General features: G+C 41.5%; 2 protein-coding genes across 2 annotated transcripts; both read left to right on the top strand.

The window, feature by feature from the left end:
• The first annotated feature begins 1,035 nt into the window (after nucleotides 1-1,035).
• LOC107288894 lies at nucleotides 1,036-12,189 on the top strand. The gene is made up of 12 exons (XM_029284447.1): nucleotides 1,036-1,191; nucleotides 2,005-2,056; nucleotides 2,875-2,914; nucleotides 3,098-3,224; nucleotides 3,551-3,709; nucleotides 5,539-5,648; nucleotides 7,218-7,341; nucleotides 8,825-8,876; nucleotides 9,872-10,059; nucleotides 10,473-10,631; nucleotides 11,666-11,770; nucleotides 12,076-12,189. Exons 1-12 carry the CDS (start codon nucleotides 1,036-1,038, stop codon nucleotides 12,187-12,189), a joined length of 1,386 nt encoding a protein of 461 aa, XP_029140280.1.
• A 1,922-nt stretch (nucleotides 12,190-14,111) lies between these two features.
• On the top strand, nucleotides 14,112-20,952 carry LOC107288908 (C-factor-like). Its single transcript, XM_029284446.1, has 6 exons — nucleotides 14,112-14,267; nucleotides 16,199-16,250; nucleotides 17,874-18,061; nucleotides 18,826-18,984; nucleotides 20,456-20,547; nucleotides 20,820-20,952. Exons 1-6 carry the CDS (start codon nucleotides 14,112-14,114, stop codon nucleotides 20,950-20,952), a joined length of 780 nt encoding a protein of 259 aa, XP_029140279.1.
• The last annotated feature ends 1,520 nt before the right edge of the window (nucleotides 20,953-22,472 follow it).

The following is a 22,472-nucleotide window of genomic DNA, read 5'->3' as shown; positions in this document are numbered from 1 at the left end:
GAAAAAATTCAAACGCAAAACTAACCTGTCTATAAGACACAACAAATTATAATGTTAGTCATCTATTTGTTAGGGCATTTTATTGACATGGGGTCAATCCATGAAAAGGTTCCTTTTGATCCTGGTCGCCCTGGTAGATCTCTCTACCAGCAGACACATGGAAGGCATCTGTGCTTCCTCTTAGTTAAAGCTCTAAAATTAATTCATTATTTAATAATGATTTCCTATTAGCTTCAGAAGTAAACTGCCTAGTTGCTAACATAGCTGGTACAGGACAGATGTCACCTTTGAGACCACACTTTAAAAAATTGCCCACAAGGAATGTGATCCAATAAAGTCCCTGAAGATTGAGGATAAATTTCCTGGCTTTTATTACCTTTTAATCCAAGAAGAATTGAAAAATGGTAGTGTCCTCTTTAAAACTGGCTTTCTTCTCCCTCTTCCTAACACACATGCACCCAGAAACATGGACACATCATTGAGCATCCATATATGGGTGTTCCAAAGACATATCTCAGCAGCATGAGTCTGGAGGCTCCAGTGTCAACAAGGATTTTGCTGGGGTCATCTAACTCTCCAGGGTCTGCATCAACTGAAGCTTTGGAATCAACTCTAATATGAGGCTTGAGAATTCATAGTGAGGTCAAACAGCTGCTGATCTGTTTAGGTGAGGATTCTGTGCTGGCAGGACCGATTCTTTAAATCTTATGAGATGCTATTTTGTGACATACAGAAATCAGCATGGAAGAGAGCACCCAAGGCATCATGACTGTGTTGTCCAAGTTTTGTGAAGAGGACAATAGGGCTTAAAATGCCTTTTTGTTAGCAATTTTAACTAAAATATCATCCACAACTACCTGCAGATTGTGTTCCGGCACTACTAGTCTGAATCCTGAAATTTTAGTTTTGACGTTTATCAGAAGATCTTAAAATGGGTGTGGTGTCATCCCCATAATTGTGCTTCTATGATGGGAAAAAGGCATTTGAAGGAAGTCTTTCAGAGGCTGAAAACAGACACGGCAGCTCCTGGAGAAAATGGCGAAGTCAGTGGATTTCTCCGTTTTCAGCGTTCTGGTGACAGGATCCAATCGGGGGATCGGTCTGGGTCTGGTGAAGAGGTTTCTGGAACTGCCCTGTCCTCCCAAATGGGTCTTTGCTACAACTCGGGATATGGAGGCGGAGAAAAGTAAGGTAAGAATCAGTTAACCTAGCAGGACAATGGGGTACAATAGTTATTGTGTTGAATGGAGATTGAAATGACCTTGGTTCAAGTCCTCAGTTGGCCATGATGCTCACAGATGATTGGGGGCCTTTTGAGTATCCCCCCCACCTACTTGCTCCCCAAGGTTGTTGTTGGGGAGAAAAGAATTGAGAGCACCATCTACACTAACTAAGCTTCCAGATGAAAGACGGAAGAAGATGTGGCCTTGAAAATCACACAATTACATCACAATTAACTATCTTATCCTGTAGTGATGGTTGGAATGACAGAGGTGAACAAGCTGGGCAGATTGCCCTCAGCAGCACCAGATTTGGTAACTGTTCCAATTAAGAAAATCAGAGGTAGCAGTGGGATGTGGACTGTCGGTTCTGGACTCTATCTGTACTGAATGGATTCACACATTATGTTAAACTTCAAAGTGGTTTGTTACCATTTGTTTTATTGGAGCTGTCATATTGCACAGCTGCCATTTAATGAAAAAGACACTGCATACTTTTCCTGGTTGGTCCTCTTTTTTGATATTATTCTTTTTAGAATCTTGCTCAGCTTGTTACTTGCTCCTGATATATAATTACAAGTTTTATTTCTTAAGGTTTGGTTTTGTTCAGCTACTAACATTGTATGGCTGCCATCTAGTGAAAAAGAAATTGCATACTTTTCCTGTTTGCTCTTCCTTTTGACATTGTCCTCTTTGACATCCAGCTCAAATTATTCTCTGCTTCTTGGACGTAATTGTGAGGATTACCTTACAAAAAAACACCATGATCTTTATTTTCCTCTAGGAGGTAAAAGAGTTGGCTTGCAAACATCCAAATCTCGTGGTGTTGCAGTTAGGTAAGTTTCAAGGAACCTGTGCAAATAGGATACATTTTGCACTACACAAATGTGTAAAGTGTCAAGCTAGAAGCCATTCTTGGAACTAACATGACTTGCAGAATCACTAGTTGGATGGTGAACCCAACTAATGACTGCAGTGTTTTTAGGGTTTAGTTACTGTCGTTGTTTTTTTTTTAGGGGTTTGGCCGGTATGTTGAATGACACCAGTTGTGTAGTTTGTCAGTTAGCAGAATGAGTTAGAGCTATAAGCTCTGGGCTTCAAAAAACCCAATGAGAATGACATGTCAGGAACAAAAGAGAGAAAACTAATGAAGTCTTTTTGCAGCCCGGATAGGATAGCTGCAAACATTTGTGCAAGCAAACTTTATATCAGGATGGGTTCAGAGATCTCACAATCTCTACTGCAATATGATACTTTGGTCTAGGGCATTGGATAGATAAAGTAAATTGTGAGATAATTCAATTGGTTTTGAGTATAAAGTTATGACTTGAGTATGATGCGCAAATATACTCTGTGTCACAGTTGATCTTTGATCTCACTAATCAAGACCAGCTTACTGATTTTGTTTCAGCTCTGTTTGGAGCCCACTTTTTTAAGAGAGATTGGGTATGTGATCTTAAAGTTCTTATATTTAGACAATATCACTCTGGGTTTGCTGCTGACAGATCCATGCCTCAACTATTGGGGGCTGGTAGCTGCCAAGATGGCTGTTGCAAGGATGGATACACAAATCTTCTGAAGTCTGAAGGAAAGTCCCTTGTAATTGTGAAATGGCATGTTGGCTGCATTTCAAGTAATGTTAATTGTTCCACAGATGTCACCAAATTTGAGAGCATCCAGGCAGCTCTGAANAAGTGGAGATAGAGTCATGTCTTCAAAGGTTGTGAGGGATTCATTTTAATCCATAGGAAACTGCAAGGAAATGCCTAGAATTGTGTGTGATCTCCAGAATCTACCACTTACCATCAGATCACCTTCTCGTTCTATTGACAGGTCCCTGCGGCTTGTGCAAGGTGCTTCTTGAACTGGTTTTGCAGAATGTTCTTCGATGGACTCTGCATCCTCCAGAAACCACACAAAAGCACGCTCCATTCTCACATGGTTTTTTGGGGGAGGGTCCGAAGGCCATATGGAAACACTGCTGTCTTGTACGACCTTCAGAAGGTCTGTAGTCCACACATTAGAGTACGCTCCATTCTCGTGTGGCCTTTTTAGCCTCCAAAAATCAAATGAGAATGGGCTGTGCTTTCAAGAATAGTTGTTGGTGAATGTTGGTGAATGCTGGTGTGTCCCCCCAAATGTCATGGCGTGTCCTGTGCCATAGGTTCACCATTACTGAGCTAGGATGGGGTCACGGTCCCCTGAAGATCATTTGGAGCTAATGTAAGACCTTCTGAAAAATGATGCTGGCTTTTGATGCTGCCATCTCGCAATCCCTTTCCATAGATCTAACTGCAGCCCATTCTTTCTTTTCCTTCCTTTCGTGAAAGACCTTTCTGCCCCTGCTGAAGAAGGCAGCCCAGAGAAGTCCACAGGAAGGGCTGAGCTGCAGCAAGGCGGCCATTATCAATACCTCCAGCGCTGGAGGATCAATGGAAGTGATGCTACTTTGGTATAAGTGGAAAGGAATCGGCTATCGTTGCAGTAAGGTAATGTGCAGTAATGTGATGCCTTTATGAAAGTTCATGCACACAGACAAAACGTAATGACCAGAAGGAAGAGTCCTTTATTATTTATTTAATAATTTATTTTTTAAACCAACAAAACAAAACATAACACACATACACACACAGTGTATACTCCTCCCTTTTTTTTAAACAGCAATTTCGTAACGGTAATCTTCTATTATTTACATTCCCCCCCCCCCTTATTCTTCTTTAGAATATTTGTCCTTGTTGTCCCGTTGTTTTTATTACACACACATTTTCCACTTTTGACCTTTCCACCTTTATTCTCCTCTATTATTTCTAGTCTCCAACCAGTCATACCACTTGTTCCATATTAGATAGTACTCTGTGTCTTCCTTTTCTTTTATCTCTTTTGTTAATTTGTCCATCTCAGCACAGTCCAGGATTTTTCTTATCACTTCTTCCTCTGATGGTATATTCTCATTTTNATCCATCCATCCACGTCCTTTGTAGAGAGCTGAGTATTTTGTTAGTGTCTTACCCAAATTCTTTTAGAAAAAAAATAGATTTAAATAAAACTGTTGCAATTCTGAAATTTCATTCTTGTCCCTTTGCAATTTGCAATACCTTTGGAGTCACGGCGAGATGCTTAAGAGAAATTCTGAAGGGCTTCCTACTTCTTCCATTTCCTGACTGATACACCTAATATCGTGTATTAGTTGACCATATTTTCTCCTTCTATCATCTCTTCAGTGCATTCTCTGCTCAACTTTGTTGTTTGTCTCCAACAGACTGCTTTAAACATGCTCACCAGATGCCAGTCACTTGAGTATCCACGCCATGGGATTCTCTCTGTCTGCATCCATCCTGGCTGGGTGAAGACGACTTACAAAGAAGTAAGTACTTTAACCTGGGAAAAGGAAAACCTATTCAGACATGCATCAATGACCTAATGATGAGCCCCTGATAGTTTGGGTGTTCTGATTAATTGTGTTTTTAGCATTTTGTTTACTGTCATATGAATTAGGACAATATACTGAAGCAAATGCTTCTTGACTGTTAGGCAAATACTGATCCTCGTACAGACTGAATGAGCAATTTGTGTTCCATGTAAAGATGATGGAGGTCTGGCACCCTTAACAATGCAAACTGAATAGATTCTAAACAAATGTTCCTTCCCATTTTTCTCCCAAAGAAATTGATCTAATCTCTTCCCAACTTCCTTTCGTAGAATCTCTGCCAGTTTGAGCTACTTAAAGAATGTTCCTATATTCAGAAAACTTGAATAGGCAAATCTTACCCTATGGCCAAAATCATACAGTAGAGCTTTGGAAATATCACAAGTACCTAAATGCAGATTCCCCCCCCCTCCAAATAAAATCTTGAAGAGATGAGATAGGCTTTTGTCAAAGATGTTGAGATAGATGCTGCCCAGCCCCCTGGTTAACCCAGTGGCTGTACTTACCCTTGGTTATCTTTCTATAGTCACCACCATTTGTATAGTCACCTATAAAGACAAGAGGGGAGAGAGATCCCTTCAGACTTGCAAGATTAAGGTAATCCAGACAAAAACCACATCTAGCAGGGCTAGCTCTGTTTTATTATAAGGTTATATTAACAGAATCCTGCAAGACTAAAGGTACATCTCTACCCACTCACTTTTACAGTCCAAAAATCCAGGGAAGATCCTTTCTGAGATGTTTGTCACGTCGACACTACTTCTGCAGGTTCAGCTGCCTCTTCTCTGACCATTGCCCGGTCTGTGGCTCTTCCTCCTGTCTCCCAAGGGGGATCCCACATGCCATTATAGGAAGTTGGGCTGTGCTGACGAGTTTCTTTTTTTGTTACAGGCAGATCTAACCGTGGAAGAGAGCACACAAGGCATCATGACTGTGCTTTCCATGCTTTCTGAGAAGGATAATGGGACCTTTGTGGACTGGTCGGGTCGACAGGTACCCTGGTGAACCATTGGCTTCCTAATCCTTGGACACCTAATATATTCCCAATTAACGAATCTACAATAAATCAACAATTGTCATGAAAAACCTGTCTTTGTTTCCCCCTCTTCATTGCATGTCTGTGTGACATTTGTCTTCACTGAGGGGGTGTTGTAAAATAACACCCTGGTTCATTTTTTGCCTTTTTATGAGCTTTGCATGAGTGATCAGTGTGATATGTGTCTCCATCTACTTTTATTTCTTCAGAAACAAGCTTTGGAAAACAAAGATGGTCAGTTCAAGAGGGTGCTAATGTCACCTTTCGGGTGTTCAGTAAAGGTGTTTCATTCCTTGCCATCTTTTTTTTCCTATCCAGGTGCAAACTGTAATCCCTGAGAACCACAACATTTGGGGTCTCAGTATGTGTCAATTAAGTCCTTAAAGCCAGATTTGTTGAGAAATTAAAAACCTTGAAGTTCTGGTGCTTCTCCTCCATAGCTTCATTCCTTAAACTGGACAGAAAAATATCAGCCAATGGTGGACAAATAACCTAGAGCAGCAACCTCTAGGCTAGTTTTTCAAGACATCAGCAGCTTCTTAGACACTAGCAATCTCCCCAACTGCATCCATTATTTTAAAAATAAAATAAAGGAAATTAAGTGCAGTTTACGTCAATAGAATGCACACACCTGAAGAATAACCACATGATTTAAAGAACACAACAGGCTAATTCAGCATGTTTCAGTCACTTGGAACCTCAGATTTTGTGGGCTGTACAAGCAACTCATCATCTTCTCAAGAGCATTTAGCCAGCTTACTTCATTAAATAAAATTAATGTATTGAACTATTAAGTTCACGCTAATGAAGCAGGACAATAATGCTGAAAAAAGGTGAGCAAAAATTTTGTACTTCTGAAAGAAAGGAACATATGGGCTTGGAGGATGTTTGTGTGTGTTGATTGCTTGCTAGTAATTTTCTGGGCATGCTATAAAACACTATTAATATAGTCCTTAATGGGATCTTCACCTCCGGAAGAAAAGTTAATGATAGTTGCTTAGTAATAGAAAAATCACAATAGAACCAAGACTAGTTTTTCTATCTAGAAATATTTGCTCTTACTTCATTTATAAATAATGGTCATTCAGTCGTTGTTGTTTTTTTGTCAAATACATTCTTACATATTTGACTTTTATCTATGATAGTATTGAAAAAATGTTATTTGATAACAGTACTGCTTTTCTTCCGCTGTCAAGTTCCACATCATAATTTGGGATTTCTGTTTGTTAAAGTCACCACATGTACAATGGCTGCATAGGCTCCAGCGATGAACTTAAAGTGTTTTTTTGTTAGCAATTTTAACTAAAATATCATCCACAACTAATTGCAGATTGTGTTCCTGCGCTACTGGTCTGAATCCTGAAATTTTGGTTTTGACGTTTATCGGAAGATCTTAAAACGGGTGTGGTGCGATCCCCATAATTGTACGCCTATGATGGGAAAAAGGCATTTGAAGGAAGGCATTCAGAGGCTGAAAGCAGACACGGCAGCTCCTGGAGAAAATGGCGAAGTCAGTGGATTTCTCCGTTTTCAGCGTTCTGGTGACAGGATCCAATCGGGGGATCGGTCTGGGTCTGGTGAAGAGGTTTCTGGAGCTGCCTTGTCCACCCAAATGGGTCTTTGCTACAACCCTTGACCTGGAGGGAGAAGACAACAAGGTGAGCACCATTTAAAGTGGTAGAGTGGTGGGGTGGACCCCCAGGAACACCAGTTTAGGCTTTTAGATAAAATGTGGCAGAGAAATGAGACCCAGTTTACTTACAGTAGTAAACTATGACTGATTTAAATTCTGACTTTTTGAAGCTAGAATGCCACAATTAAAGCATCAACCACAAGGCTGCCTGTTAAACCTCCTGGAATATTTTTACCCATATCCAGTCTCAGCCAGCAAGAACTGAACTCATTCTGTATCAGTATTATATAGGTCCCTTCCCCTTCTGCTTCCTCTTCCAATAGATGTGGATATGTATAGGGCTGAATAATAACTGTTATTTTTAGTAGTCAAATACAGAATTTGGTGTATTTTGGTTGATACATACAACCATTTTTAAACAAGCAATGTGTGGGGCTGGGCTGCACCCTACCAAAAGAATGGTTTCTGATTGGTTTCAAGCCCAAGCCGAGAGACAAGACAGTGAGAACCAATTGTGTCCAATCCTTTATTTGCTTACACCTACTAGACCGAATTGTGCCAAACTAACGCTATAATTTCCTAGCTACTAGATATATCCTGAGAGAATCCAGGGTGTGATTATCCTGAAACTCTTCTGCCCTCCTTTCAGATTGGGACTGTGCAGTCTCTTAATGTGGGGGTCTTTCTGAAAAAGCTCTGAGGTAGCCAGATCCATCCCCTCAGCTGACGCATGTGCACATTCCATCGCATCGGCCACATGAAGCATAGAACACAGAATATAGACGAATAGGGTTGGAAGGAAACTTGAAGTCTTTTATTCCTTCTCAAGCCTATCTCTTTCTGACCCTTTCTGCCCCAAATGTCTGTCCAGTCTCTTCTTGAAAACCTCCAATGATGGAGCACCACAACTTATGAAGGCAGTTCCACTGATTAATTGTTCTCACTGTCAGGAAATTTCTCCTTAGCTCTAGGTTTGTTTTCTCCTGACAACTATTTTTCAAGACTAGATTATAACACTCATTTAAAATTCCAAATACACCCACCAGCTTGTAGGAGGTGGGGGGTCCCCTGTTCTGAGCCATTAATCGTGTTTTACAGGTTGCGAAAGAGCTGTGTGGAAAACACAGGATAGCTTTGTATGCTCATTAGCTATCGTAGCCCACAGCAAGCACAGCGAAGGAAAGTTTGACAAACTTTCAGCAGAAAATAATTTGATTCCAGATTTTTCAATAAAAAGCTTTGAAGCGGCAGCGGGGTGTGTGGAGAGCCCTAGCTAGTTTGGGGTTAGGCCCTACTTCCTGGATTCTGATTTTGCGTTTAGCCTGGATGTGGTTTGTTAAGGTTTGTTTGTATCACAGAGATACCACATAATGAGGGAAATAGTGGTGTCTCTTTTCTGCGTCATCTTCCTTTTCATATTGTCCTCTTTGGACTTCAGAACAACTCACCCAAACAACTCCAAGTTTACTTTGGAGACAAACCCGATACTATGATATTTTCTTCACCAGGAGCTGAAGGAATTGGCATGCAAAGAGCTGAATCTGGTAGTGTTGCAATTAGGTGAGTGTATTATTCATTAATTGGGTTCATTTATGCAGCCTTCCACCTCATGTACGACTCAACGGTAGGCCCAATTCAAAAATACAAAACAATACAACAAGTTCACAAAAACAAGAAATAAAAATCATTCCGTTAGATTCTCAAGGCAGAAAAAATGCAGGTAAGTCCATGGGGTCTCCTGGCTTTCTAAAGTAGGACACTCCCCCCCCCCAATGAATGTGGTGTGTCAAGGAAGTCTTGCTCCAGGGATCCTGATGTTGGCCTGGAAGTCTTGCCCCCGGGGGCCTGATCTTTGATCTTCATTGCCACAGGCGTCTTCATCTTTCAGTCCAGAGTCACAACCTTACAGCTTTCAAGCTGGAGCCAGACCCCTCAGGGATTCCATGTCCGGCCTTCCAAGCTTCCAGTCATTTGGCTAGCAGATTGAGGTGCTCCATTATGAGGCTTGACATTTAGCAGATTATGTTACAGCTGTGAGATCTCGGCTACTAAAATCTAGATGACAGGAATGGAATCTTTTTGCGTATCTGATAGAGTAGCTCTAAATTATTTGGACAGGCAAATGTATATATCTCAGACATAAATCGTATCTCTATAGGTCTTGATTTGGCTTATGAACAATTGTGGATTATTCAATAGGTCTTGACTATAAAGACATGATTTGCATATAATGCTACAAAAAAAAATCTGTATCAGAGCTTGTCTGCGATTCCGCAATGATCAAAACCCTAAAAATGGCTCTCTTTTAGCCGCATTTGGAATTCTGTTTATAGCAGAATGACTGAGTCAGATTGCTCTGATCCTCAAGTTTTTGTTTTTAGGCAGTGCCTTCCTGCGCGCTATTGAAAATGTCCATGTTGGCATTCAAGTCTTTCCACTGTCTAGTTGCTCTTTGATATGAATCGACACAAAGACCTCCTACGATTCCAAGAACTCCTCTCTAACGATTCTGAAGCAGCGCTTGGCTGATATTAGAATAATATTGTTTTCCTCAGATGTCACTAAATTGGACAGCATCCGGGCAGCTGTGAAAGAAGTGCAGAAGTGTGTTGGAGAAAGCGGATTGACCCTCCTTATCAACAATGCTGGCCTTTTAGTGGGCAACGATCTGGAAAAGGAAAACGCCAAGGAGATGATGAGGGTGTATTCCGTCAATACTATCGGGCCTCTGCAAATGAGTCAGGTTGGTTTATTATTCATTTATCTTTTTAGAAATAATTTTCAAGACAAGCAGCTTGCTTTACTAATTATACTAAAATACTGAACAAGACAACGTGGTTCAACAGAGTAGGATAAAAATGTGGAGAAACAAGGGTGTGGAGCTTTCACAATGGCTTTGTTGAGCTTGATACAAGAATGGACTTTGGGCTTTCAAGTTTTAAACTGGTTATGGATATTTCTATTGGATTTTTTCATTGGATTGAGTTGGAATGGTCGGGGACTGCAAGACAGCAAATAAGATCTTCGAGGAGATCAGATGAAGCTAACGGAAGACCCTTCTGATAACTGAATCTGGCTTTTGATCTTCACCGTTGCACCGATCCTTTTCCTGGACATAACTGCAGCCCATTCTCTCTTTTCCTTCCTCTCTCAAAGGCTTGTCTGCCCCTGCTGAAGATGGCAGCCTGGAGAAGTCCATGTCAAGGGCTGAGCTCCAGCAAAGCAGCCATTATCAATATCTCCAGCATCTCAGGCTCAATTGAACTTATGGAACGTTGGAACATATTGCAAATAGTCGCCTACCGCTGCAGTAAGGTAATGGGAGTTTTGTGGCCTGAACGTGAAATGTCCTGTCTGCTGAAAGACCATGAAACCTGAGAGGAATGGGTTTTTTTCAGGGTTGATTGACTGCGTTCGTCCATATCCAAATTGGCAACATAATCATGCATTGATTAGTTACCTATTAGTTAAATGTAAGAACATTTGGGAACTCAAAATAAGATGGAGGATTTGTTCCCATTCAACTTTGCTTTTCTATAGATATATTGATCCAGGCCAGGTTTGGAACTGGAGCAGAGTTCTGGGGGTTCTTCACAAGAACATTGTCAAAATTCAGACCTTATTCTCCTTTTGGAAGGTATCTCATTTGGACCCCTATCGAACTCCAATATGAAAACTGAAATTAAGAAGAAACTACCTTGAATTGTGTGTGTTTTATTTATTTTATTATTTTATTTTATTATTCTTTTATTATTCTTTTATTTTACATACATGATTATCATTTTCATTCACTGTACAAAATTAAAAATAGATTTGTGAGAAAAGAGACCAAGCATTATCCCTAAGAATACAGCATTTGTAATGTTGGGGAGACAAAGAAGGCCAAGCTGACAAACTGTTCCCCAAAACAGAATCATAATCACGGCACGAAAGGGACCTTGAAGGTCTTCTAGTCCAACCCTCTGCCAAGGCAGGAGGCCATATTTAAATTTGAACAATTTAAATTGGTTTACCTTGTTTACATTTTAAAAAGTTTAAATTTAAATGCATGTGTTTAAACTGTTTGCTTATCTCCATCATCCAGATCGTGGCTAACCCAAAGGTGGCTTTTCCAAAAAGCAACTGGACTTCCGTGATTTTTTTTTCTTTGAAATGCCTGTTGCCACGTTGACATTTTGCTTATGCTTCCTTAACAGTTCTTACGAGCTCAAGTCATAAAAGAGAACGGGATGCTTCCCATTTGTCTCAGGCTCTAGTACCTAAGACCTTGAAATGTATGACTTTATCATAATTGTTTCTCTGTTGTCTATTGAATGCATTCTCTGCTCATCACTGTTTATCTCCAACAGGCTGCTTTAAATATGATCACCAAATGCCAGTCACTGGACTATTCAGCCCATGGGATTCTGTGCGTAGCCTTTCATCCTGGTCGGGTGAAAACCTATCCCCAGAATGTAAGTGTTATAACCCAAGGGGGGGGGAACCTCATTCATACATGCACACTTGTAAATAAGGATGATGTAACAATAAGGCCCTGACAGTTGTGGTGTCCTTAATTATTTGTGTCTTTAGCATTTTGTTTATTGTCTTAATAATCCATCCAATAGACAAATGCAAAGTCGTAAAAGTTGCATGACCGTTAAGCAAATAGTGATAACCTTTCATATTATTGAGTCATTTATCTGGTCACCTTGGGTAGGGGTCTCAGGCTATGCAAGGGTGATTCCTTTCTGGCTCATGAGATCTTTCTTTTCGACAGGGGGAGATATCTGTGGAAGAGAGCACGCAAGGCATCATGACGGTACTGTCCATGCTTTCTGAAGAGGACAGCGGGACCTTTGTGGATTGGTTGGGCCGGCAAATTCCTTGGTGAACAAACATCTACTGCCATGGCTACAATATATTGTCAAGGGAGGAGTCCTCAATAAACCACCGAGCATCATGATAGCCTTGTCATTTTTTATCTTCATTGTATGCTTTTTTCCATGAGACATTTGTCTTGCATGAGCACAAATGATCCATGGACTGGTTCTTTCTCTGTTAAGGGGCTATCTGCTCGTGTCCACCTCTGGCTACCTCTGTTCCCCTCTGAACACTCTGGGAGAAAATAAGTTCTGAAACAAAATCCCCAAACATCATTCTCTTGGAGACAAAACGAAGGCCATGGGCGGAATTGATCTGCCATTCCTTCGGTTGCAAAATGGTCCTAATGTGAAACATGTTTCTAGTCAGATCAGGGGCCTTAATTTAACAAGCCCGTTTTTCAAAACATTCACAGAATCCTTGACGCTGATTTCCAGGTTTGCTTTCTGAAGAGGACAACAGGAACTTTGTGGATTGGTGGGTCATCAACTTCCCTGGTGATCGAGCTGTCTCACCCCAATGTCATCAGCACTTAATACACTGAGAGGTGATGGGACTTCCAATAAAACCATGGAATATCATGCACATTCTGGTCTTGTTTTCTTTTTCTTTCAGAAGGTTTACAACAACCTGAACGGTATGCACGAATGTGGAAGCTACCTAGTTGCCCTTGAGAAGATGATGACTTGCAGGTATAGACCCAAAGATCTGAATGTCAATGCTGCTAACATTGGATGTTTTTGCTTTAACAACAGTTAGAGATGCAACCATTTTCTTCTTCTGCTTTACTTTTAGAGTTAGATGATGCTGGGGGGAGGAATGTCCATGAGAGTTCAGCTAGACATAACAATACTGGACCTAGTGTGTGAACCAAGGTTAATGAAATAAAAGATAAGAATTGGCGGGCTGGAAAACTGGAGGGAGAGCCTGCATTTCAAACTAATTGGGGAATGTGCTTTATGACTGTTAATTGGAAGAGAGAATTGTACTTTGATACTATGTGCTCAGGGGAGGGGCTTCAATTGTGTTAGTGCCAATGCTATGCTTTTCAAATAAAGATTCTTTAAGGTAAACAATGCCTCGAAGTTCTTTGAAGAGTTTCATCTATCTGAACCATGACACTGAAGTTTTAAGGGATTGAAACATGCTGAATTAGCCTGTTGTGTTCTTTAAATCATATGGTTGGTTCTTCAGATGTCACTGATCAAAGCAGCTTACTTTATTAAATAACATGAGTATACTGAACAAGTACACATTAACTACAGCAGAATAATGCTGAAAATAGGTAAGCAGAAATTGCACACTTTTGGAAGAATGGAACATGTGGACACAGGGGTGCATTGGTGTGTGTATGTGGATTACTCTGCAGTAATTTTCTGGGTGTCCCACAAAACATTATTAATATAGTCCTTAATGGGGTCTTCAACTCCAGAAGGAAATTTATGATGCGTGGAACAAAAGAAAGAGAAAAATCACTGTAAAACCAAGACCGGTTTTTCTATCTAGAAATATTTACTCTTATCATTGTGTTTGTACATAGTTGTCATTAATTCATTCTTTTTTGTCAAATAAATTCTTACCCATTTGGTCTTATCTATGGTAGTATTGAAAATTATTATTTGATACCAACATTGCTTTTCTTCTTCTGTCAAGTTCCATGTCAGCATTTAGGGATTCTCTTTATAGGTTCCAGTGATCAAATTAAAGTGTCTTGAGGTTAGTAATGTTAATTAAAGTCTCAACCACAACTAATTTCAGATTAGGCTCTGGCACTACTAGTCTGAGACAGGAAATTTTGTTTTGGAACCTATCACAAGATCTTAAGATGGGCGTGGTGTGATCCCCATAATTGTGCTTCCTGTGATGAGAAAAAAGGGCATTTGAAGGAAGCCCTCAAGAAGGTTGGAAGCAGACACCGCAGATCCCGGAGAGATGGCAAAGTCAGTCGATTTCTCCGTTTTCAGTGTTCTGGTGACCGGATCCGATCGGGGGATTGGTCTGAGTCTGGTGAAGAGGTTTCTGGACCTGCCCTGTCCTCCCAAATGGGTCTTTGCTACAACCCTTGACCTGGAGGGAGAAGACAACAAGGTGAGCATCACTTCAAGTAGCAGTGGTGAAGTGGACCCCCAGAGACACCAGTTTAGCTTTTAGAGCAAATGTGGTAGAGAAATGAAACCCAATTTACTTACAACAGTAAGCTATGACTTATTTTAATTTGACTTTTTTGTATCATATTCCATTGCCCAGATTGAAGCAAAGATCTGGGCATCTAACACGATACCAAATATAATACCGTGCTCAGCATAATTCGGGGGATCTATCAGGTAGTCTCTTTTGCTTATTTTTTTTTTTAAAAGATTATTTAATTTTAAAATTCTGTGAGAAGGTAGATGCTGAAATTATCAATAATTATCAAATTATAAAATTATCAAGGTGCAAAGCTCAACGTTGCACCTTAAACCCCCTACAACATTTTGGTCCATATCCAGTCAGCCAGCTAGCCATCAAGGATTGAGCTCATTCCATATTAATATTATATAGATCTCTTCCCTTCCCATCCCTTCCCATAGAGATGTATATGCGCAGGATTGAATAATAACTGAACTATTATGTCTAGTAGACAAAATACACAATCTCGTATATTTTGAATGATACGTGAAACCATTGTTAAATAAGCAATGTGTGTGGCTGGGCTGCTTCCTACCAAAAGAGTAGTTTCTGATTGTTCTCAAGCCCAAAGCCATAGACAAGACAGTGAGGTTCAATGGAGCCCAATCTCTATTTGGTTACGCCTACTAGAGAGAATGTTGCCAAACTACAGCTATAATTTTCTAAGTTACTAGATATATCCTACGAGATTCTAGGGTGTGGTTATCCTGAAACTCTTTCATCCTCCTTCCAGATTGGGACTTTGTAGTCTCTTTATGTGTGACTCTTTCTGGGAAAGCTCTGAGGTAGCCAGATCCTCTCCCTCAGCTGCTACAGGTGCACAACAACAACAACAACAATAATAATAATAATAGTAAAGTTGGAAGGGACTTTGAAGGTCATCTAGTCCAACCCCCTGCTCAGGCAGGAAACCCTATACCATTTCGGACAAATGGCTGTCCAGTCTCTTCTTAAAAACTTCCAGTGTTGGAGCAATCACCGCTTCTGGAGGCAGGTTGTTCCACTGGTTAATTGTTCTAACTGTCAGGACGTTTCTCCTTAGTTCTAGGTTGCTTCTCTCCTTGATTAGTTTCCATCCGTTGCTTCTTGTCCTGCCTTCAGGCGCTTTGGAGAATAGTTTGACTCCCTCTTCTTTGTGGCAGCCCCTGAGATACTGGAACATGGCTATCATGTCCCCCCTTGTCCTTCTCTTCATTAAACTAGACATACCCAATTCCAGCAACCGTTCCTTATATGTTTTAGCCTCCAGTCCCCTAATCATCTTTGTTGCTCTTCTCTGTACTCTTTCTAGAGTCTCAACATCTTTTTTACATCGTGGTGACCAAAACTGGATGCAGTATTCCAAGTGTGGCCTTACCAAGGCCTTGTAAAGTGGTATTAACCCTTCACGTGATCTTGATTCTATCCCTCTGTTAATGCAGCCCAGCACTGTGTTGGCCTTTTTGGCAGCTGCAGCACACGGCTGACTCATATTTAGGTGATATCCATGATATCAGTCATATGAAGCATGATGATTATTTTTTAAAACTAGATTCTAATATTCATAGAGAATTCCAAATATACTCACTGACTTTGAGGAGCTGGGGTCCCCCTCAGCAGGAAAGAAGTTGATTCCTGATTTTTGTTTCAGTTAAAAAGCTTTGAGGCAGCTGTGGAGAGCCCAACTAGTTGAGTTAAGCCATACTTACAGGGTTCTGATTTTGTGTTTAGCCTGAATGTGGTGTGTTAAGGCTTGTTTGTTTGATTCAATTTGCAGAGATGGCATCTAAGGCAGGGAAAAATGATGTATTTTTCCTGCTTCATCTTCCTTTCCAGAGGAAAGCTGAAACTCTGCTATTTTCTTCCTCCAGGAGCTGAAGGAGTTGGCATGCCAGTGTCAGAATCTGGTGGTTTTACAATTAGGTATGTGCATTATTTGTTCATTTGGTTAATTTATGTAGCCGTCCATCTCACACATGTGACTGAAAGGCGTACAAAATTCAAAAATACAGAACAACACAACCCACTCACAGAAACAAGAAATAACAAAAACTATTCTGTTAGATGCTGAAGGCAGAAGGACACTCCCAATGAATGTGGTCTGTGCAAAAAGTCTTCGAAGAAGTGACTTGCCCAAACTATCCTTTGAAGCGTCTGGGGAGCATTTCCACAAAAGGTGGACCTTTCCATATGTGCTTTTCCTTGGAGATCAACTTTGCCTTCCTCCTAAAAATTCACTTTTCTCCATCAAGCTTCGTCTCAGACCTGGAAAGACAGGATATGGTTATGAGGAGGCTAATCTTTTCACTTTGGGGGAGAAATGGGATTTATTATTTTTAATACGGGTGGCAGCCAAACTCTGCTATCATTTGGCACAAGGCCGCTACCAGGGAATAAGCAGGACTTACGGTAACCTAGAATTGCTCAACAATAATAAAAACAACCAGATTTCTGCTGCCATTAGATCACCAAGAGCTTGGTGGGATTTCCGTTGATAGTTTATCTTCTAACCGATGTTACAAAAATTGCTGTTTTCCTAATGCTATCCTTAACTCTAACTCTAAGTGCTTAACCCATTCATATGGTTCACTCGCTGTCCCTTGACTTGATGTGGACTCCTATGCTAAGCCTGAAACTTGACTGACCCAGGATTTCTGGTTTTTGACCCTGGGACACAGACTTTGTCTTGGAGGTCCTGACCATTGACCCTGGGGTCCTGACCTTCAACCAGGGATCCCCATTGACATAGAGTTCATCACCTTTGGGCCCAGAGTCACTACCTTACAGCTTTTCAGCTGGAGCCAGACCCCCCTGAGAGGTGACCCTGACCCAGACCCCTCAGGGATTCTATGACCTCTCTGCCAAGCTTTAGGTCCTTTGGCTAGCAGATTGAGCTGCTCCGTTCCTAAGTTTGACACTTAGCATATAATGTTACAACTATATTACAGCTACAGCTGAAAATGCCCGTCTTGGCATCCAGTCTCTCTGTCTAGTTCAGTGGTTCTCAACCTTTTTAATGCCATGACCCCAACCGGTCGTAAGTCGAGGACTAAACCGGTCGTAAGTTGAGGACTAAACCAGTCGTAAGTTGAGGACTAAACCGGTCGTAAGTCGAGGACTACCCAACCGGTCGTAAGTTGAGGACTTTCCCTGCCCGGGAGCGCCGCGCATGCGCGGTTCCGCCCCCTGCGCCGGCCGAGGCGTAGCTGGCAAGCGGCAGAGACGGAGCAGGCCGACCACCAGCTGGCCCAGCCCAAGGGAGGTAAGGCACCCACCGGAAAAGGGGGAAAAAAATGGCGGACAAAAAAAATGGACAAAAAAATGGCGGACAGCCTTGCTTGGCGACCCCCATGAAATGGTCGATCGACCCCAAGTGGGGTCCCGATCCACAGGTTGAGAACCACTGGTCTAGTTGCTCTTTAATAAGGTAGCAACCTGTGTGAATTGACACTAAGACCTATGCAAAGAAACATGGTTCCAAAAATTCCCCTCTAGCAATTCTGAAACCGCCTTTGGCCCATATTGGAATATTATTATTTTCCTCAGATGTCACTAAACTTGAGAGCATCCAGGCGGTTGTGAAAGAAATGCAGAAGTGTGTTGGAGAAAGTGGATTGACCCTCCTTATCAACAATGCTGGCCTTAAAGTGGGCAACAACCTGGACAGGGAAAACGCCAAGGATATGATGAGGGTATATTCTGTCAATACTATTGGACCCCTGCAAATGAGTCAGGTCTGTTTATTATTCATTCATCTTTGGGGAATAATTTTTGAGTTTTTCAGGATTTCACCTGGATGAGATTGCTATGAGAGACAGGAGCCATAGTGGCACAGTGGTTTGAGTGCAGTATTTCAGGCTAACTCTGCTCATTGCCAGGAGTTTGATCCTGACCAAATTATGTGTGCTCTTTGGTCAGCACATGTTACACCTCTACTCCATGAGCTGCAGTGGTTGCCAGTATGCTTCCAAGTTCCATTTAAGGTGTTGAGTGAACTATGATCTCCTATGTGACATGGTACTATGTTACCCTCTCTCCCCAGATATAGTGTCCCATTGGTACCAGCAGGAGAGGCATGTAATGGGTCATATCTGGTGGAACCCAGGAAGAGAACCTTTTCTGCTACATGCCCACTTTTGGAACATTGTCCTCTTGGGCGTTAGATTAGCCCTGCACCTGCCAACCTTTTTAAAGACCCTGGAGACGTGGCTGTATCCCATGCTTGGGGGACCGAACAATGGTGTGGAGCTTTCACAATGGCTTTGTTGAGCTTGATACAAGAATGGACTTTGGGCTTCTGACCACAACTTTTTTTTGTTTTAAACTGGTTATCGATATTTGTATATTGAATTGGCATGAAGGTCTTTGAGGAGGTCAGCTGAAGCTAACGGAAGATCCTTCTGATAACTGAGTCTGGCTTTTGATCGTCACCATTGGACAGATCCTTTTCCTGGACCTAACTGCAGCCCATTCTCTCTTTTTCCTTCCTCTCTCAAAGGCTTGTCTGCCCCTGCTGAAGCTGGCAGTCCGGAGAAGTCCATGTCAAGGGTTGAGCTCCAGCAAAGCAGCCATTATCAATATCTCCAGCGTCTTAGGCTCACTTGAACTTATGAAACGTTGGGACACAGTGCAAAAAGTCGCCTACCGCTGCAGTAAGGTAATGGGAGTTATGTGGCCTGGATGTGAAATGTCCTGTCTGTTGAAAGACCGTGAAACCTGAATGTTTTTTTCAGGGTTGATTGACTGCGTTTCCGTCCATAGCCAAATAGGCAAAATAACCATGCATTGATTTATTACCTGCTAGTGAAATGCAAGAGAGATTGGGAACACAAAACACAAGGGAGGGTTTGGTCTACTCAGCTTTGCAGATGCAAGCCAGGTTTGGCTCTCTAGCAACGTTCAGCGTAGACGTTTTCTCATGAAGTTCCAGGGCAATTCTTTATACAAACTCTGCCCAAATTCAGATTTGATGCTTCTTCTGGAAGGTAATTCATCTGGACATATATCTAGCTCCAATGCAGAGACTGAAATTAAGAAGAAACGACGTTGAATAGGTAGGGGCACGAGGGCTCAGCGGCTAAAGACGTTGAGCTTGTCAACTGGAGAGTTGACAGTCCAGGTTCAAGCACTGAGCAACAGGATGAGCTCTCGTTCCTGCCCCAGCTCCTGCCCACCTAGCAGTCCAAAAGCATCCAAATGCGAGTAGTTATAGCTACCACCTCAGTGGGAAGGTAACAGCATTCTGTGTGCCTTTGACGTATAGTCATGCTGGCCACGTGACCACAGAAATTGTCTTCAGACAATGCTGGCTCCCTTGGCTAAGAAACAGAGAGAACTACTGTCCCTAGAGTAGGACCCAGCTGGAAAACCTTCTCCTTTTTATCTTGAATAAAGTGCATTTTTTAATTTATTTCTTTATTTTACATACGTAGTTACCATTTTCATTCATTGTGCATAACTCAAAACAGACATTGTGAGAAAAGAAACAAAGTATTATCAGTAAAAAAATATCTGTAATCTTGAGGAAACAAAAGACGCTAAACAGAGAAAGAGCTTCCCAAAACAAATTAATAGAGGTTTAGTATAGTAGCTGGGACAGGGTTGATAAAAATCGTGTGACGGACATTTTCACCTGGATGAGACAGCTGTTAGAGACAGGTGAGGCAAAGTGACAAACCACTATGATCCCAAACACAGACTTCTTAGAGACGTTGGAGCGTGCTAACGCTTTTAAAAGAGATTCAAAATGCTTATCCACCCCTACAGCCCAGCCCCCCCCAACCTGCAGATGCAGGGGTGCCCAAAGCCAATTGTAAGGAGATTAATGGCTGGATCCAGAAAATACCATCAAAGAAATAATGTTTATGTTTCTTTCTTAGCCAGAGATGTGTGCATGCTGTTATCCTCCTGTTCGTTGTCTGAGAAATAGCCCACCTTGAATATTTCATTTCTGCTTCTTTGCAGTTCTTATTATCTCAAGTCATGAAGAAACTGCCTAGAGAAAATTAGGATCAGGGGTGCTCCCACTTCTCTTAGGGTCTAATATCTTGAAATGTCTGATTTATCATAATTTTTCTTCTATTGTCTCTTTAATGTATTCCCTACTCATCGCTGTTTGTCCTCAACAGACTGCTCTAAATATGCTCACCAAATGCCAGTCACTTGACTACGCAGCCCATGGGATTCTGTGTGTAGCCCTCCATCCTGGTCGGGTGAAAACATCGAAAGAGGAAGTAAGTGTTTTAACCCAACAAAAAGGAAAACTCACTCACACATGCACACCCGTAAATATGGATGATCTAGCAATGAGTTGTGGTGTTCTAATTATTTGAGTGTTTTAACCTTTTGTTTATTGTCTTAATAATTTGTCCAGTATACAAATGCAAAGTCGTAAAAGTTGCATCGACCGTTAAGCCAATAGTGATGCTCGTATTATCATATCATTTATCTGGCAACCTTGGGTAAGGATTTCAGGCTATTTTCCAGTTTATGAGATCTTTCTTTGCAACAGGGGGATATATCTGTGGAAGAGAGCACACAAGGCATCATCACTGTGCTATCTCTGCTCTCTGAGGAGGACAATGGGACCTTTCTGGATTGGTTAGGCCGGCCAATTCCTTGGTGAACAATCGTCTGTCTAATGCCAAGGCTACAATACATTAACAAGGGATGTCCTCAATAAATCACCGAGCATCATGATAATCTTGTCATTTTTGTGCCGTCTTTTTTGCATGTGGCATTGAAAGGAATCTGCCATTCCTTCAAATGCAAACTGGCCCTAATACGAAACATTCCTACTCCGATCAGGGGCCTTAATTTACACAAACATATTCAATTCACACACACGAACACTCAAATGTGCTTTTTTTTTTTTTTTACATTTCTTTCCCTCTTTCTTTCATTCTGGTCTTACTACCAAAGTGAGGAAGAACATGAACGAATGAAGGAACTCTGGATACATACAGTGTAGCCTATAACTAGAAAGGATATGTTTAAGTCTAACAAATCTCCATTTATGGAGAAATATCCTTCTAAATCATTAATGCAGCATCTACCTGGTCTTGGTTGACTGGAAAAGCCTAAGCAATATTGGACTTAGTATTTGAGGAGATACCACCAACCAGGCCCAGGATGTTAGCCTGGGGAATTCGAAAGTGGGAGAAAAATTGTCCTAAAAGAAGAAATGGTGAGCTTACTGTGTCCAAGAATGAAAATGTCCAGGAATGAGATGTCTCTGAAAGAAGCCTTTATCTTAGGATCACCAAATATACCATGCATTGTAACTGTGTGAAGAGAGTCCGCAGTAACAAGGTATGTATTGTAGAAGAAACTCAGATAATTCTTAGGTTCCAGCACGGATTCTAATTCCAGTCCAAGTGGAATTGCAGCAAAAACTGTACTCTTTTTGGGGACGAGAGTACATTTTCACTATTATAACTGCTCTGATTTTTGACCCTACATTCCTGGCTTTTGGTATAGAACAGGGGTAGGCAACCCAAAACAAAGAGCCATTTGGACCCGTTTCCCACTGAAAACAAAACACTGGGAGCCACAAAACCCTTTTGATATCTAAAATGAAGATAACACTGCATATATCCTTTTTTACCTTTATACATGCATACATACATACATACATACATACATACATACATACATACATACATACATACAATAAGGTAAAAAAGGATATATATGCAGTGTTATCTTCATTTTAGATGTCGAAAGGGTCTCTTTGTCTCTCTCTCTCTCTCTCTCCCCCCCTCTCTCTTTCTGTCCTTGGTCTGCCAGTCCTCTTCCTCCACTCTCTTTATTTCTCTTTCCTCTCTTCCTCCCTCTCTCTCTCTCTCTCTCTTTCTCTCCCCCCCCTCTCTCTGATCTTCTGCTCACCTGGCAAGCTGGCTTCAAGCTGTTCTCCAACAAGCTCAGCTGTAGGCAACCTGGGCTCTTTTATGACTCCTGGACTTCAACTCCCAGAATTCCTGAGTCAGCAGAGCTGGGCTAGCTAGCTCTCTCCTGCCTTTCCTGCTTCCTACAGAGACGCAGCAAAGGGAGAAGCTCCGCCCAATAAGCTTTTCAGATCCTCGGAGAACAGTGAGTCCACTCTCTTTTTTATACACACACACACACACACACACACACACACAC

This window comes from Protobothrops mucrosquamatus, unplaced genomic scaffold (assembly GCF_001527695.2).
Source record: "Protobothrops mucrosquamatus isolate PMUCROS unplaced genomic scaffold, P.Mucros_1.0 scaffold605, whole genome shotgun sequence".
In the NCBI taxonomy this organism is placed as follows: Eukaryota; Metazoa; Chordata; class Lepidosauria; order Squamata; family Viperidae; genus Protobothrops; species Protobothrops mucrosquamatus.
Note: the sequence above shows the minus strand (reverse complement) of the source record. Positions and strands in the feature narration are given on the sequence as shown.